The sequence below is a fragment of the Lactuca sativa genome, chromosome 5 (assembly GCF_002870075.4).
Source record: "Lactuca sativa cultivar Salinas chromosome 5, Lsat_Salinas_v11, whole genome shotgun sequence".
In the NCBI taxonomy this organism is placed as follows: Eukaryota; Viridiplantae; Streptophyta; class Magnoliopsida; order Asterales; family Asteraceae; genus Lactuca; species Lactuca sativa.
The window spans coordinates 202,806,076-202,823,847 of NC_056627.2; the positions used below are offsets into that span (position 1 = coordinate 202,806,076).

The 17,772-nt window shown below is 38.0% G+C and overlaps 1 protein-coding gene across 1 annotated transcript in view; it reads left to right on the forward strand.

Moving 5' to 3' along the window:
* The window catches only part of LOC111891529 (serine/threonine-protein kinase PBL34), a 31,155-nt gene extending 23,440 nt beyond the window's left edge, over positions 1-7,715 (forward strand). Inside the window, exons 3-6 of the mRNA XM_023887576.3 lie at positions 3,165-3,300; positions 5,140-5,276; positions 5,493-5,616; positions 6,706-7,715. Of these exons, the coding sequence (XP_023743344.2) occupies positions 3,165-3,300; positions 5,140-5,276; positions 5,493-5,616; positions 6,706-7,004 (696 nt within the window). The 3' untranslated portion in view covers positions 7,005-7,715. The remainder of the gene's footprint in view (positions 1-3,164; positions 3,301-5,139; positions 5,277-5,492; positions 5,617-6,705) is intronic.
* Positions 7,716-17,772: the final 10,057 nt, after the last annotated feature.

The window sequence follows — 17,772 nt, forward strand, 5'->3', positions numbered from 1 at the left end:
GAAGTTTGTAGAGACTGATTAGAGGAGACATCAAGCACATCAAGAGTGGAAGTAGGAATGGAGGTTGCTTTAAGCTCTTCATCAGCATGAGACTTGATAGAAGTCTCTTCAGCAATCAACTCATGAACAATAGAATCCACTGAGGGAAGGGGAGAGTGATGAACAATCGTACCATGTAGGCCTTCAAAATCAGAACGAAAGGCCATCTAGAATTGGACCAAACGTTGTTCTTCCCTCCTAGCAATGTAAGGCTCAAAATCTTTGAACTCTTTAGATTCAGTAAGAGCCAATTGATCCCACAAATCAGACATAGCAGCATAGAAATCTTGAATGCTTTGGTCATTTTTTAAAGAGGACGAATATCATATTCTATCTGGTACTTTTTAGCAAAGTTGGATTGAGTATGCAGTCTGCCCAAGTGATTCCAAACTTCCTTTTTTGTGTCATATTTAGCCAACTGCATATCGATAGACTGAGTAATAGAATTAGTAATCCAAGTAATGACCTTGGAGTCATCAGTCTCCCAAGCATCAACCATAAATCGAAATTCTCAGCTTGAGGCACGGAGGGTTTGACTTTAGTCCCAGTGATATAGCCCCACATATTCTTCCCATGAAGGAAGTTCTTCATAACGTAACTCCAATAGGTATAATGCTTTCCATCTAGATGAGTACTGATTGATTGAAGGGAATCATCCTTTCCAGTCATCTTGGCAACGAATAAATAACCACAATAATAGTCAGTGGCGGACCCAGGGTCAAAGTAAAGGGGTATCCCAAAAAATTTCGGATGGCCCAATTTTTTTTGGCTACTTTGGTTTTAAACCTAAACCTTAATTGCATCCTTAAATAAGCTAAAGTCATGTTATATTAACATGAAGTTGAAGTATCTTTTGATACTTGAATAGATGTGGAAATCAAAGTAGATATCAAATGAAACATGAAGATAACAGGTTAATATAATAGACGAAATTGGCTAAATTTACATGTGTTTGGCGATGTGGGATAGAATAGCTGGGAAAATAAAAATATAAGAATGAAACATGAAGATAACAGGTTAATATAATAGACGAAATTGGCTAAATTTACATGTGTTTGGCGATGTGGGATAGAATAGCTAGGAAAATAAAAATATAAGGTAAACAAAGAACATCTAAGGAGGGAGATTTGATCCTTAGACCTCTACTTCAATATACTAGTGCCTTACCAGCAGACCACATGTTTGTTTGGGTTTACAAGTGAAGGGAAACATATATATACACTATATAAAACGAAATTTTGTTAAAAAGAATTACAGTATCAAAATTTTTTTGAGGGGTATCCCGGGCTACCCCGGGCTCTACATTGGATTTGCCCATGATAATAGTATAGCAATCTGAGAATGAGATGAGTAACAAACCAGCAGAAGGAATCAATCGAATAGCAAGAAATCGAACAGCGACAACGAATAAACGACAACAACAAACAAATACCATCCAAAAAACGAATATCACTAACGAATAAACATCACCAGACTGAATAAACAGTAACTCTAGAAATGTTCAATCCGCGCCACTGATGACTGCTACAAAGTCTTCTAACGTAACAAACCTTCGCTCTGATAACATGATAACATTGTCATATGATTATGATAGAGAGAAATTACAATGTTCTCAATAAAATGCATAAAAGCTACAAAGAATAAAGTGGATATAAATACTAGCTAGACAAAATCCTAATAGCCTAAAGACTAAAAAACTCATAAACAAGTGGGCTAATAATATATAGGCTAACATGTTACGCGGTTCAGATCACATCCTTCTAAATTGTGGTTTTGCTAGCGAGTGTGGTCTTGGATTCTCAAGTGGTGCGATATCCCTTTCCAACGTTTTTGACACGATGGCTGATATCATTAATTTTGCGGCTAATTGGGGACTATCCCAAGAAAAGCAAAATTGTCATTTCTATTTGATGCGATCCCCCTGGAGCTTGTGGAAGGAAAGGAATGAACGAGTGTTTAACAAATTGCATTCTAGTCCTAGTAGATTGGCGGATAATATTTATCTTTTGGTTTTCAATTGGATTAAGCATAGAGAGAATTTTGGGGAATGTAATTGGGGTGATTGGTGTTGTTCTCCCTTTAAAATATTGTAATATGTTTCTTTTGTTTTTTTGCCTTGCCTCTTTCCATTTTAAGCTCTCTCCTTTTTTGAATGGTAGTTTTATAATGTCCGTCGGTTAAAAAAATAGAAAATTGAAAGAAAATACTTCCAAAAATATCGAATTAAGATTTAGATTACCCTTATATCAAGGGTTTACGAAATTTTAAACTGAAATTTCTATTTTGGGAGTGTGGAGGAGTTCCTTCTATCGATTAGTAGCCAATTTCAAGGAAAACAAAATAATTCAAAGAAAAAGTAAGATAAGTTGGTAATTTAATTTTCAGGTGAAATAATATTTTGTAGAGGTTGTAATTTTTTTTATTAGAATAGGAGAGGTGATATAATCACTCAAAATGACTACTTTTAGGGAGTTTTATTTATTTATGTATTTATTAATTTATTTATTTTCAAGAAAACCGGTAGTTAAAGAAAGAAAATCAAAATAGTGTTTTTTTAATTTAACACTGGCATTTTTGAATGGTTTTATATATATATATATATATATATATATATATATATATATATATATATATATATATATATATATATTTTTAACAGTTGGTTAGTGGTTAATATAACTAACTTAGTTAAATTCGTCAATATCTAAAATTAGAACTCGGAACTCCCAATATAAAAGACAAAATTTCTACCAAGTGAGCTAGTCTAAGCTAGATACTATCCTCCACAAAAAAAATCTTTAAAATTTTCTTTCATTTTTTTACATTACAAAACTTTGAGGGTGTTCGCGTGGATACCTTTGCTTCCATGTATATATGTCGAAATAATTTGAAGCCTTGAAGGGGAAGTGATTCATGTAAAACAAATGTTTTAATTTATGCTTTATAGATTTATATAATAAAACATTTTGAAACATAAATTGTTGTGTATCAAAAAAGAAATTATTGTGGACAAATCAACTTCCAACATTCAGCGTGTGTTTGTGTTTATGTGTGTATCATGTATGTATGTAAAGTTACTATGTATGTATTTATATAATGTATGCATGTTCTTATATAATTTACAGGTTCAAGTAAATTATTTAGGACAACTACAACACCCAAATATTGTGAAGCTTATTGGATATTGTTGCGAGGAAGATCATCGCCTTTTGGTGTACGAATATATGGCATCCGGAAGCTTGGAGAAACACCTATATGACAGTGAGTAGATTAATTCTTTTTTTTTTTGTATTTTTACTTATGAATTTATTGGGGAAAATGACTCTTGAGGGTAATTAACTTTTGCGTTTGTACTCATTTGGTCCCTTTTCTTTTTTTTGTATTCAATATATCATCGAACTTGTTGTTGGTGTTTACCATAGCCCTTTTGACCGGCTTTTGACCTGTGATAGCCGGTCAAAGGGTTATGGTGAACACAGAAAACAAGTTCGATGGTATATTGAGTACAAAAAAAAGGAAAGGGACCAAATGAGAACAAACGCAACAGTTGGTTACCCTCCTGATTCATTTTCCCTTTACTCATTTACAACAAATCTCACATCATCTCCTACTGATATTAATGACTTTTATGAGATTCATTCTTGCTTCTCTTCAAAACATAACCTACGAAAGGACATTATTCATACATGTATAACTTTGTAATGAACTTGAATATTTATTAGGGGAATCTTGACTAAGCAGGCGCATTTCATGACTACATTTACATTTCCAATCAAATGATTTATCGTATCATGGATTCTAAACAAGTCTACAAACGAGTGGAATCACAAGTGCTATGATTTTTTAGTTTACTTAGCTTTAAGATCGAACTCATGGGATAAGATACAACATCAATATGTACAATGGTGTATTGTACATATTGATGTTGTATCTTATCCCATGAGTTCGATCTTAAAGCTAAGTAAACTAAAAAATCATAGCACTTGTGATTCCACTCGTTTGTAGACTTGTTTAGAATTCATGATACGATAAATCATTTGATTGGAAATGTAAATGTAGTCATTAAATGCGTCTGCTTAGTCAAGATTCCCCTAATAAATATTCAAGTGCATTACAAAGTTATACATGTATGAATAATGTCCTTTCGTAGGTTATGTTTTGAAGAGAAGCAAGAATAAATCTCATAAAAGTCATTAATATCAGTAGGAGATGATGTGAGATTTGTTGTAAATGAGTAAAGGAAAAATGAATCAGGAGGGTAACCAACTGTTGCGTTTGTTCTCATTTGGTCCCTTTCCTTTTTTTTGTACTCAATATACCATCGAACTTGTTGTCTGTGTTCACCATAACCCTTTGACCGGCTATCACAGGTCAAAATCCGGTCAAAAGGGCTCTGGTAAACACCAACAACAAGTTCGATGGTATATTGAATACAAAAAAAAAAAGAAAAGGGACCAAATGAGTACAAACGCAAAAGTTAATTACCATCAAGAGTCATTTTCCCAATTTATTGCAATCCGAAATTTATGGTGTTAATGTCGAATCTTTTTGGACCTAACAAAAAATTTATAGTTTTTTCCCATTAACATACCAAAGGCAATGCGATCTTTTCTCTCATGTTTTGGTCTAAAGGTTCTAATGAATATTTTATTCGCAAACAAATTATATATATATATATATATATATATATATATATATATATATATATATATATATATATATATATATATATATATATATATATATATATATATAGGGGCGGAGCTTCAACATATTATTTGGGGCCGAAAATATAATATGTATAAAAATCGAAGAAGCAGGGGGCCACCGTCAAAAATTTTTATTTTTTGGTCTAATATGTATTAAATGAAAATAAGGGGGACTATTTTTAAAAAAAAATCAGGGGGGGCCACAACCCGGTTCGCCCTAATAAAGCTCCGCCCATGTGTGTGTATATATATATATATATATATATATATATATATATATATATATATATATATATATATATATATATATATATATATATATATATATAATTTTTGGAAACTAGCTTTTTCTTTTTTATTGAATTTTGTTGCACTTCCATTTATGTTAAAGGAGTATGTACTACATTGACATGGTCACGGAGAATAAAGATTGCATTGGATACGGCAATAGCGCTTGCTTTTCTCCATGATTCTGAAAGACCAATCATCTATCGGGATTTCAAGACATCAAATATCTTGCTGGATGCGGTTAGTATGGACAAATGATATTTTTTAAAAACTTGAGAAAATGCAGTACAAAGATTGAAGGAAAAAATAAATCGGACAACATTTTTGGTTTTCTTTGTTAAGGCTTTCTTGTTGTGTATTAAGTAAAGAAAACAGCATTATATCGTTTACCAAAGTCTTGTCCGAATCAAATCAATTAAAAAAAAAAACAATACCTTAATGTGAATAAATTTGCAGGAATTCAATGCAAAATTGTCTGATTTTGGACTTGCAAAAGATGGACCAATGGGGGATCAAACACATGTATCGACTGGAGTTATAGGTACATATGGATATGCAGCTCCTGAATACATCGCGACCGGTGAGGCCAATTTTAAAGTAGACATACAATATATATATATATATATATATATATATATATATATATATATATATATATATATATATATATATATATATATATATATATATATATATATATATATATATATATATATATATATATATATATTTGCATTTGTTTCTAATATAGCATTATATTTTACAAAATTTTGGTTAGTACATTGAAAAAGTGCTTAACTATAAAAGTGTGCTCATTTTTTGGTATATTGTTAATTTGAAAATTTTACCAAATTATAACAATGAAATTTGTTTTGTATTTGGATGACATTGTTATAATTAGGTAGATTTTTAAAGTACAATGTGGTAATAGAAAAAATAAAATTAAAATGTTATAATAAACAAATAAATAAAAATGTGTTTGCTATTTGTTTTAGTTAACCCTTCCTTTCAAGGCTACATGTGTATTCTCATTTATTTGTATATCATAGCATGTTGCTTTTATTTATTTTGGTTATAGCATTGCACTTCATATTTTTTGAATTAGACGTTGAACCTTGAAAAATACATTTGCTATAGCATTGTAATTTCGATATTTTTTTTTTCTTATTAGGTTTGTAAACTTCAAAAATCGTGTTCAGTTATCATAGTGAAAATATCTTTTTTTTATTTAGAGGACATTTATATAATCAGATAGAGTTTTAGAGTTTTCAACATACAATGTAGTAATAAGAAATGAATTTAACATTCCGTAATAAATAGATTGATGAAAGTATGCTACTACTTCTTGTAGTTAACTCTTTCTTTTAGGTTCCAAGAAATAACAACATACTTTTGTTTATTTGTGTATTATTGCATTTTAATAAACAAATTAATAAAATGGTATCATTTCTTGCATTTAACCTAATATGTTTTAGGGCTAAATACAAAAAAAAAAAAAAAAAAAAAGCACATTTTTATGTATATGTGTATTATAACATCCTATTTTCTTTTTTTTATATTATTGCCTTATACCTTCAATTTTTTTTTTCTTATTGAAACATTGGACTTTAAAAGTACATCCAACTTATATCATTCTATTTCTTGTATGAATTTTTTATGGCATTGACAGGACACTTGTCAGTAAGAAGTGATATATACGGTTTTGGGGTGGTGCTTCTTGAAATGTTGATTGGTCGAAGAGCCATAGATGCAAGTCGACCTAGCTGTGAGCATAACTTGATTGATTGGGCTCGACCACATCTAGTCCACAACCGAAAACTTGTGAGAATACTTGACCCAAGAATGAAAGGTCAATATTCCTCAAAAACTGTCATTAAAGTTGCCAATTTAGCTTACCAATGTGTAAGTAAAAACCCTAAAGATAGGCCGATTATGACTCAAGTGGTTGAGACACTTGAATCCATCTAGACCCTCGAACTTGGTCAAGATGATGCTCTTTTTCAAAATGGGAATGAGAGTGTGAATTACTTTTATTGAAACACTTGAGGAAAGAGATTTCTTTATAGAAAATGGTTTTCAAACTTATAGCAACATAAATAAAGCAAATGAAAAAGGGAATCATAATTCCTAATAATACAATTATGCTCGTACCGCACATATGTCAAGAAACCGCCGAAAGAAAACTCTTACGGATAAGATTAATCTTTTCTTTAAAATATCCTAGAATACTTTTATTTATAACTTCAACTCCTATCGTTATTTTGACTTTTATTTGAGTTTGGATAATGTATAAGTAAAAGAGAATAAGACCACCGTTTGCCACATTTGCTGATGAAACAAGATAGAGAACGGGTTCTCCCTACTTGCATTGAGCGGGATGCTACGTTCTTTTCTGTTTTCAAGATCACTTCATTCACAACGCAGGGGAGAGACAGAGAGGGGCCAGTAATAACTCACAGGCTGGGTAAAAAGGTCCATCCTTTATTCATATCTTTGTTTTGCAAGTTTTTAGGTAACTCGGTTGGGAGTACCATTGTAAAGATGCTTAGCACTTGATCTCAAATCGCCACATGATTTAATTGTAATTTCCCATTCTTTACTTTTCCCCAGACGAAATGGAATGATAAATCTATATGTTTTCTTCTAAAATAATCAATAAAAGTGTGTGTGTGATTTTAATGTGTGTATCTCATTAATCATAATGTTGGTACTTATACATCAAAGATCCGTTTGGATCGGATTACAAATAATCCTATCAGAATACAAAACAAACTAATAGATAAGAATTACATTCAAATACATAATAGCTAGATAAGAAGATAACATTAATATACTTCAACATCCCCCCTCAAGTTGGAGCATGGGGATCGAAAATGCCAAACTTGTCCACCAATTTGTCAAACTGAGTTTTGACAAGTGCCTTAGTTAGAATATCTGATAGGTGCTCGGATGTGTGAACATATGATGGAGCAACTAGACCTTCAACAATAGCATCACGCACAAAATGACAATCTACTTCTATATGTTTATATAGTTCGTTCTGTTGGAATAGGTGTCTAAGCCCATAACTATATATGGTATGTACTTGACCCGATTGTAGCATGGTCCTTTTGGGTTGCCTTCATCAAAACAACTTGACTGGAAGAATAATGGAGAAAGAGGATAAAAGTGATTTATTAATATATTATATGAATAATATATTAAAAGAGAAATCATATTATTTAATTAACATTGGTCAAGAAATTAATTTAGAATTAATTTTGTGGTCAAAAGAGGTTAACTGAATTAAGGGGACTGATATTGTAATTATCAAATAATTGCAAAATGGGCTGAGGATCCCTAAAGATAGGGGAGGACAAAATCTTATGGATAACCCATAAGAATTAGTCCAAGGCTAGGGTTCTAGAAGATTCCTATGGGTTGCTTAGAGCCTAAGCAACCGGATTAAGTCTTTGACTGAAACCCTAATTACTCACCTATATAAAGACCCCCTTGACTTCACATTTTTGGCTACCACAACACTAGAAGGATTCCTAGAGCCGAAAATAGCCTTTCCCGTCTCTCTTTAATATTCTCCAATTGTTTGATTTTCAAAGATGAAAAAATGTGATTTTTGGCCACTGGCTATTGGACTCGCCGAGTCCGATATGGGAACTCGACGAGTTGGATCATATGTGATGAACTCGTCGAGTCCATGCCATGAACTCGATGAGTAGGATCTCTTGATTGCAGATTTTTGAGTTTTTTGGTCAAATTTGGATTAAGATCATTACCACAAACTGTTTTGCATGATAAAATTTTCTTTTTCTGATATGGTAATGATTATTCTCATCCAAATTGAATGATGATTGGCAAATTTTAAGATAATTATTTGATTTTGTGAAATGTTAATTATTTGTAGAATTTGATTTGAATAATCTTGCTATATGAAATTAGATTAGGTCAATTTTGTGATATAGTTAATTATATGATTAATTTAATTGTTATCAAACTGATCCAAGAGAGTTTTAAATGGTTTCAAAACTTGCCCTCAAGTTTTGGAATTTGAAAAGTCTCATTTATGGAACTTTAAATTCTAAGTTATAGAATTCAAAAGGTTTTAAAGAGTTTTAAAACTTGCCCTCAAGTTTTGGAATTTGAAATGTTTCATTTATGGAACATTAAATTATAAACTCTAGAATTTTAAAAGTTTAAAATTCAACCCTTATACTATTATAATATTAAAAGATTAATATATATATATATATATATATATATATATATATATGTGTGTGTGTGTGTGTGTGTGTATAAGACAGTCAGTCTTACTGTTAGTAGGCCTCATTCATGAAGTTGGTCTATAAGGGGGATATAAGGAAATTGCCTATAAACTAGCAATTGAATGGGTGTCCACTCTCACCCACTGCTTCCTTGACTGGTGGGGGGTTGTTAGCCGAGCGGGTAGGATAGGACATTAATACTCGTTAAAAAGTATAATGATAATTTTAAATGTAACTAAATGTTTTTATAAATTCTCAATCTTAGTTACTTTAGGAAAAATGTGAAATTTGTGTTATTCCATAAAAGTGCACTTTGCACCTTGCCAAGTCGTTAGTGGAGCGTGTGTGGTTAACCGACACACTAACTTGGACTAGCAAGGTTGGCAAAGGGTAGCTTGATGTTTGTCATAGATCAATGGAGCATGTGTGGTTAACCGACACATTGATTAGGTGATAAATGACATCAAGAGTACCAAGCACAATTGCATGGTTATTCACACCTTATTTGTGATCCTCGGTATCCCAGTCACAAATTTGAATGACATAATCGAGATTTAAACATGCCATTGAAAAGTTTAATGAATCTCAAAAGAATGTTGGAATTTCAATTCATTTAAAACTTAATCCTCAATTTCGTTTTTCATGGTGGAAATTGGTAAATCTTCATTTACTTACCTTCAAATATTTTGCAATTAGATTACGGCATCCCTCTTTCGAATTGTGAAATATTGTGTTGGTTCCTAGTTTTAATATTTCATTTGAATGTTATATTAAAGATTCTTATCTAATCTAAACTTTATCTTTCTTTTCAGATGTCTACCCCAAACGTTGTAGGCTCCAACCCTTCCGGCTCTTTCTCCCTCATGAACTTATGTGGGAGGGTGATTTTCGATGGGTCGAATTTCATTGACTGGATTCGAAACATTCGTATGGTCACTCATTACGAGGATAAGGAATATGTCCTTGATAAAGAGCTAAAGTAGGTTGATGAAGCGGCTGCTACTCCTGAAGAAATTGTTGAATATAGGGCTCATGAGAAGGACGCGACAAAGGTGTCGTGCATCATGCTTGACACTATGACAGATGAACTCCAAAAGTCCTATGAGGACTACTATCCTTTTGAGTTGCACCAAGACATGATGGAAAGGTACCATCAAAGTGCTCGACAGGAAAGGTATGAATTCATTTCCTCCATGATAACAACCAAAATGAGGGATGGAGAGTCCATCATGGCCCACTTACAAAAGATGCAAAGGTTTGTGGACTGCTTGCTGAAGTTGAATGTCAAATTCGATGAAGAGTTGACTATCAACATTATCCTACACTCTTTACTTTCTTGTTATGATCAGTTCCGAATGACTTATCATATGAATAAGGAGGAAGTCACTTTAAGCAAGCTTCAAGGCCTTATCGGAACTGCTGAAAGTAGTTTGAAAGGAAAATATGTTGTACCTATTCCTGCTGCTGCTGCCCCAGCCCTGGCAATTGGACATGGTAAAGAGAAGAAAAGGAAAGCTCTTTCAAAGAATCACAAAGGAAAGTCTCGTGATAGATCCTCTTCTAGTGAGTCCAAAGGTGGTTCTATTGATCCGTCATTAAATCCAAAGGAAGCAGAGTGCTTCCATTGTCATGAAAAAGGCATTGGAAACGAAGCTGCCCTAAATACTTGTAGGACATCAAGGATGGGAAGATAAATCTCACCTTCCCAGGTATTTATACAATTTTGTCTAATAACTCATCACATTCTAATTTTTGGTTCCTTGATACAAGATGTGGTTTTCACATTTGTTTTGATTTGCATGGTTTAAAAAGAAGTATGGTTGTGGAGCATGGGAAGATGAACTTGATCATGGGGAATAGGAAAGTGTCGCCTGTTACCAATATTGGAGTTTATTCTTTATTGCTTAGTAATGGGTTATACTTAGTGTAACAACCCAAAAATACAAGCCAAAAAAATTATTTGAAAACATTACTAAAACCATAATATCCAAATGTCATATAACAAAACCGTAAGTCGTGTATCTCAAAATGTCATAATAAATGTATCAAATCAAATCTGATGTCATGATCGTGTCAAAATATTAGAGTCTAACTCCCAGGCAAAACTATGGTGTGTGCCATGCCATCAACCTGAGCCCTTCCCCATGCTAGCTGAAGTACCTGAAACAAAAAACGAAAACTGTAAGCACGAAGCTTAGTGAGCTCCCCCAAACTACCACATACCATGCAATAACAAATAAAGCACATATTGGGCCTTGCCCACTGCATCATACCGAAGTCCGGAACTGATTAGGGCCTCGCCCTCTGCATCGGACCGAAGTTTGGAATTGACTTGAGCCTTGCCCACTGCATCGGACCAAAGTACGGAACTAACTAAGGCCTTGCCCACTGCATCGGACCGAAGTCTGGAACTAACTAGCGCCTTGCCCACTGCATCGGACCGAAGTCCGGAACTAACTAGGGCCTTGCCCACTGCATCGGACCGGAGTCCGGAACTAACCGAACATAGCATAACACAATCATAGCATATAAAAATAACACATGTACTGCATATTGCATCAGACTGCAGTCTGGAACACATAACACATAAACATGCCTGAATCACAAAGACATCAAGCATACTGAACTACTGCTATCTAAACGGGCCAACATTATGGTTGTAGACCCATTCCTACTGGAAGGAAATTCACCTCGTAAGGCTAACTGCGGAAATGCTGATCGGGAACTGTCTGTCTGCTGCTCTGGTAACTCCTCGGCTGCAATTACCACAAAGAAACTTAATCAAACACTGATAACCAATCCTAGGATAAAGTGACTATTTTACCCATGGTCAAAGTCAACTTCCACCTATCCCGACTCGCCGAGTTGGGTCGCCAACTCGCCGAGTCCATATCCTTTCTTCTGCCCCTTACCCGGTTCTACTCGTCGAGCTTAGCAAAGACCCGACGAGTTCTCCTTCTATAATTCCTTGAGTCAATCTTCATCCGACTCGCCGAGTTGTATGCACAACTCATCGAGTTCATCTTTTTCATATGAACACGTCTAGACTATGACTCGTCGAGTTGTATGAACAACTCGTCAATTCTGTTCTTGTAGGTAAGGAGATTGCCTTGGACTCACTGAGTGTGTTCTAACACTCGTCGAGTCCAATGATTTCTAGATCGAGGCTATATCTTAATATGTCATATCACTCCTCTGTACTCATCTAAATGCTTGCTATCACTCAGCTGGGTCCCTTTGAACCACAACAAATTGGGGACTGAAGCGTCGGACTCACCGAGTTCCAAGAACAACTCGTCGAGTCGCCTATTGTCCAAGGCTATAATCTCAATTTCTGGTGTACAACTCTTATCCAAAAGGTAGATCTAGGCTTTCTAAGATCGATCTAGCATGTAAAGTTATGAACTTGACGTGCATGCATGGAAGTGTAAGCTTTAAGGAGCCAAAATGAGGTCTAAAGGGGTGCATGGGCTATTATGGCCATAAAGCATGCATCTGTATGCCAAGAACTTGGTTCTAGAGTCTAAATCTGAAGGTGAATCGACTTGGGACGTCCAAGTCTTAAGGATCAAGTTTATTGACCCCAAAACTCCATAAAAGGGCAAAGGAGAAAATCTATAAAACCACAAGTCAAGTTTTGAGCTTGATTACCTGAAGGTGAAAATAAACTGATGTTGCTCCTGGATCTAGCCCTTCTCCCTTGATCCTTCTTCCTTCCAAATCTTCCACTAGATACACAATGCACCAAAAACCCTCCAAGTCACTAAGAAAGCTCAAGCTTGCCAAAAGGAAATTAGGGTTTCTAAAGAAATGCTCTGGAGGTGATGGAGCCTGGGCTTGAAGTTCATAATGTTGTTTAAATAGGGTACAAACCCTTTAATTAGGGTTTCATCTAGACTGGCCTACTCGTCGAGTAGATTACTTAAACCCGCATCCCAACCTCGCATCTACTTAACGAGTTAGGGCTGCCACTCATCGAGTCACTTAATACAAATGATATAAAAGTAGATCAAATACGTACCAGAAACTGGGCGTTACAATTCTCCCCCACTTATCTTAGACTTCGTCCTCGAAGTCTGCTGTCTCTACAAACAACTCTAGGTAGTGTTCCCTTATCTCCTCCTCGGGCTCCCACGTCCACTCCGAGCCCTTGCGGTGTTGCCACTGCACCTTTATTAGCTGAACCACCTTGTTCCTCAAGGTCTTTGTCTTCCGATCCATGATCGCAACAGGTTTCTCGATGTAATTCAGGCTGCAATCAACCTGAATATCCTCCAATGGTACACCTGCTGACTCATCCACTAAGCACTTCCGCAGCTGAGAAACATGGAAAGTGCTGTGGATCTGGTTGATCTCTACTGGAAGATCTAAGCGATATGCAACCCGACCCACTCGGGCCAAAACCCTAATGGGACCAATAAATCTGGGGCCCAGCTTTCCCCGCTTCGGAAATCGGATGATACCCTTCCAGGGTGACACCTTCAGGAGGACCATATCGCGCACCTGGAACTCTAAGTCTGAGCGTCGCTTCTCGACGTAACTCTTCTGCCGACTCTGCACAGTCTGAAGCCTGCTACAGACCTGCTGTATCAACTCTGTGGTCTTGAGTACTACCTCCGTACTCCCCATGACTCTCTGACCAACCTCACCCCAACAGACTGGGGTCCTACACTTCCTCCCATAAAGCATCTCGAAAGGAGGACGGTCAATACTGGTGTGGTAACTGTTGTTATACGAAAATTCCGCTAATGGAAGATACGTATCCCAACTACCACCAAAATCTAGGACACATGCCCAAAGCATGTCTTCGAGAGTCTGAATCGTCCTCTCTCTGCTCGTCCATCTGAGGGTGGAAAGTGGTGCTGAAATTAAGACAAGTACCCATCTCGTCATGAAACCGCTTCCAAAACCTGGAAGTGAACCGGACGTCTCGGTCTGACACCACTGAAACTGGCACTCCATGATGTGCCACTACCTCTCCCACATAATTATCGGCTAACTTCTCAGCTGAGATGCTCTCCTGGATCGGTATAAAATGCAAACTCTTGGTCAACCGATCCACGATGACCTAAATCGAATCAACTCCACGTGCGGTCATGGGAAGATTAGTAATGAAATTCATGGTGATATGCTCCCATTTCCACATGGGAAAATCCAATGGTTGCATCTTGCTGTGGGGTCTCTGGTGCTCTGCCTTGACCTTCCTGCAGGTCAGGCATCTCTCTACATACCACGCTACATCCCGCTTCATGCAGGGCCACCAATAATCGGGTCGAAGATCTCTATACATCTTTATCGCCCCCAGATGGATGGAGAACCGAGACTTGTGGGCCTCGTCCATCAACACCTGCCATACCCCGGCTCAGTACGGTACCCAGAGCCTCCCATGCAGGGTCAATAATCCTCGACTGTCATAATCGAAGGAAGCTACTCGGCCCACGATCCTCTCAAACTTCTGCATCTCCTCCTTCAGGCCCTAAACCCATGCCTTTTTTATCTGCTCCAGCAATGGAGTAATCACTATCATCCTTAGACATATATCTCTGATCGGGGCCACCACCAACTTGTGGCTCAGAGCATCGGCCACAACATTGCCCTTCCCCGGATGGTAAAGGATCTTACACTTGTAACCCTTTACCATATCCAACCATCGACGCTGCCTCATTTTCATATTCGACTGATCCATAAGGTACCACAGACTCTTGTGATCTATGTAAATGGTACAACAGACCCCATAGAGGTAATGTCGCCAAATCTTGAGGGCGAACACCACTGCCCCCAACTCTAAATCATGCATCCGATAGTTAGCCTCGTGAGGCTTCAACTGTCTAGAGGCATAAGCTATGACATGCCCCTGCTGCATCAACACTGCTCCCATACCTGTGATCGAAGTGTCACAGTAGACTACAAAGTCATCCACTCCCTCTGGCAGGGTAAGAATCGGTGCCTTGCACAGTCGCTGCCTGAGCGTCTCAAATGCTAACTGCTGCTCAGGACCCCAGCGAAACGCCACTGACTTCTTAGTTAGTCAAGTGAGCGGTACTGCTATCTTGGAAAAATCCTGAATGAATCTCATGTAATACCCTGCTAGACCTACGAAGCTCCGAATCTCAGATGGAGACCTCGAGACCTCCCGCTGCATCACAACCTCTATCTTGTCCGGATCTACAAGTATACCCTTCTGGTTAACGAGGTGTCCAAGGAATTGCAGCTCGCGCAACCAGAACTTACACTTGGAGAACTTCGCGAAAAGTTTATCCCTGCTTAGTGTCTCTAGCACCACTCTCAGGTGCTCTTCGTGATGATCCTAAGTCCTGGTATAAACCAAGATGTCATCGATGAACACTAGCACAGACCGCTCCAACATCGGCCTGCACACGCAGTTCATGAGATCCATGAATGCGGCTGGAGCGTTGGTGAGCCCAAATGGCATTGCCACACACTCATAATGATCATAGTGGGTACTAAAAGCGGTCTTCTGCACATGCTCAACACTGACCCGCATCTGGTGATATCCGGACCGTAGATCAATCTTGGAAAACCAAGATGCTCCCTAAAGCTGATCGAACATATCATCTATCCTCGGAAGTGGTTAATGGTTCTTCACCATTACCTTGTTCAACTCCTAATAGTCTATACACTTGCGACGTGACCCATCCTTCTTCTTCACAAACAAGATCGGGGCTCCCCATGATGAACTGCTTGACCTGATAACACCCTTGTCTAGTAGCTCCTGTAGCTGCGTAGACAACTCATGCATCTCTAGAAGAGCCAACCGATATGGTGCCTTGGCTATCAGAGCCGCACCAGGAACCAGGTCAATCCTGAACTCAACCTGTCTCTCAGGAGGTATTCCGATAAAATCCTCTGGAAATACATCTGGGTACTCTCGTACCACCGGTACATCGTCAACTGTCGCCTTACCCTTTTCTCGGGCATCCATAACATAGGCGATGTACCCCACGCAACCCTGCTGAAAGTAGCGCATCACTCTCGCTGCGGAGCAAAGAATCAGTCTGAGTTGTAGCATCTCACCCTGAATCACTAACTCTCCCCCACTAGGAGTGTGAACCCTCACTAACTGCAGCTCACAATTGATCACTACCCTACTTGGGCTCAGCCAATCCACACCTACTATAACCGTATTCCCTCGCAGGGGAATAAGAACCAAATCCAATGAGAACTGCTCATCAAATAATCGCAACGAACACCCCTTATATACCCTTGCGACCCTGACGGTCCTATCATCTGCTATCTTAACCTCAAGTGGGAAATCCAGCTCCCCTAGAACTCTTCTAAATCGCTTGCTAAGTGCAAGTGAGACAAATGATCAGGTAGCCCCCAAATTAAACAATATTGCAGCTGAAATGTCGTTCACTAAGAACGACCCTATACACAAACACATAATCATGAGAAACAATCAATACTAAATACAAGGATAAGAGGAAAATACATACCCGTCGTCACATCAGGAGTCGCTCGCGCCTCCTTTGCTGTCATCTGGAAGGTTTTGCTCTTCGCCACTAGCGCCTCAGGCCGACCCAGACGGCTGTCTGTAATCCTCAGAGTAACGTGGGCAGGTGCCACCACCTTCCCTGCGGATGCTAAGCTCGGAAACTGAGACCTCTTGTGGCCCCTCTGATTGCACTAAAAGCAAAGCAGATCAGATGATGAGGTGGGACTCGTAGTGGTAGTAGCGGTACAATCCTTACTCATGTGCCCAGTCCGACCACACTTGTAGCAGCCAGATCTCCCTGCCTTGCACACTCCATCGTGCAACCTCCCACACTTGCCACACTGACTGTGGCTCTGCTGTCCCCTAGGTCTGTGATCGGATACCTTGGGCTTTTTGCTCGAACTCCCTGTGCCAGATACCACCTCTGGCTTCCTCTTCCTCTCCATCTCTAAATCAATCTCCCTCTAACGAACCCTCGCAATCATGTCATCCAGCGTTTTACAGCTGGAACGACTCACAAACTGTCTGATATCACTCCTCAACATCTCATGGTATCGGGCCTTCTTCATCTCCTTGTCTGCCGCGTACTAAGGAACGAGAAGAGCCCTCTCCTTGAACTTGGCGATAATCTCCGCCACTGTCTCTATCGTTTTGCTGGAGATCTTGGAACTCTCTAGCAAGCTGCTGCACCTCAATAACAGGTGCGAACTCAGCTCTGAACCTAGTTGTGAAATCCATCCAGTTCATAGAATTAAGAGTTGCGTCATCCCCGATGACATGTCTGACCTTCTCCCACCAATCATGTGCCCTGCCCTTCAAAAGACTGGATGCAAGTCGGACCTTGTCCCCCTCGGGACATCTGGTAGTGTGGAAAGCATTAGCCACATTAGCCAACCATCTGGTACTCACAATGGGGTCTCGGGCCCCTGGTAATCTGGAGCTCCATAAGCCCTTAACTCCCTGAATGTGAGCGTGCGCGACCCCATCATGGCCGCTACCTCAGCTCGGAACGTACTCAAAA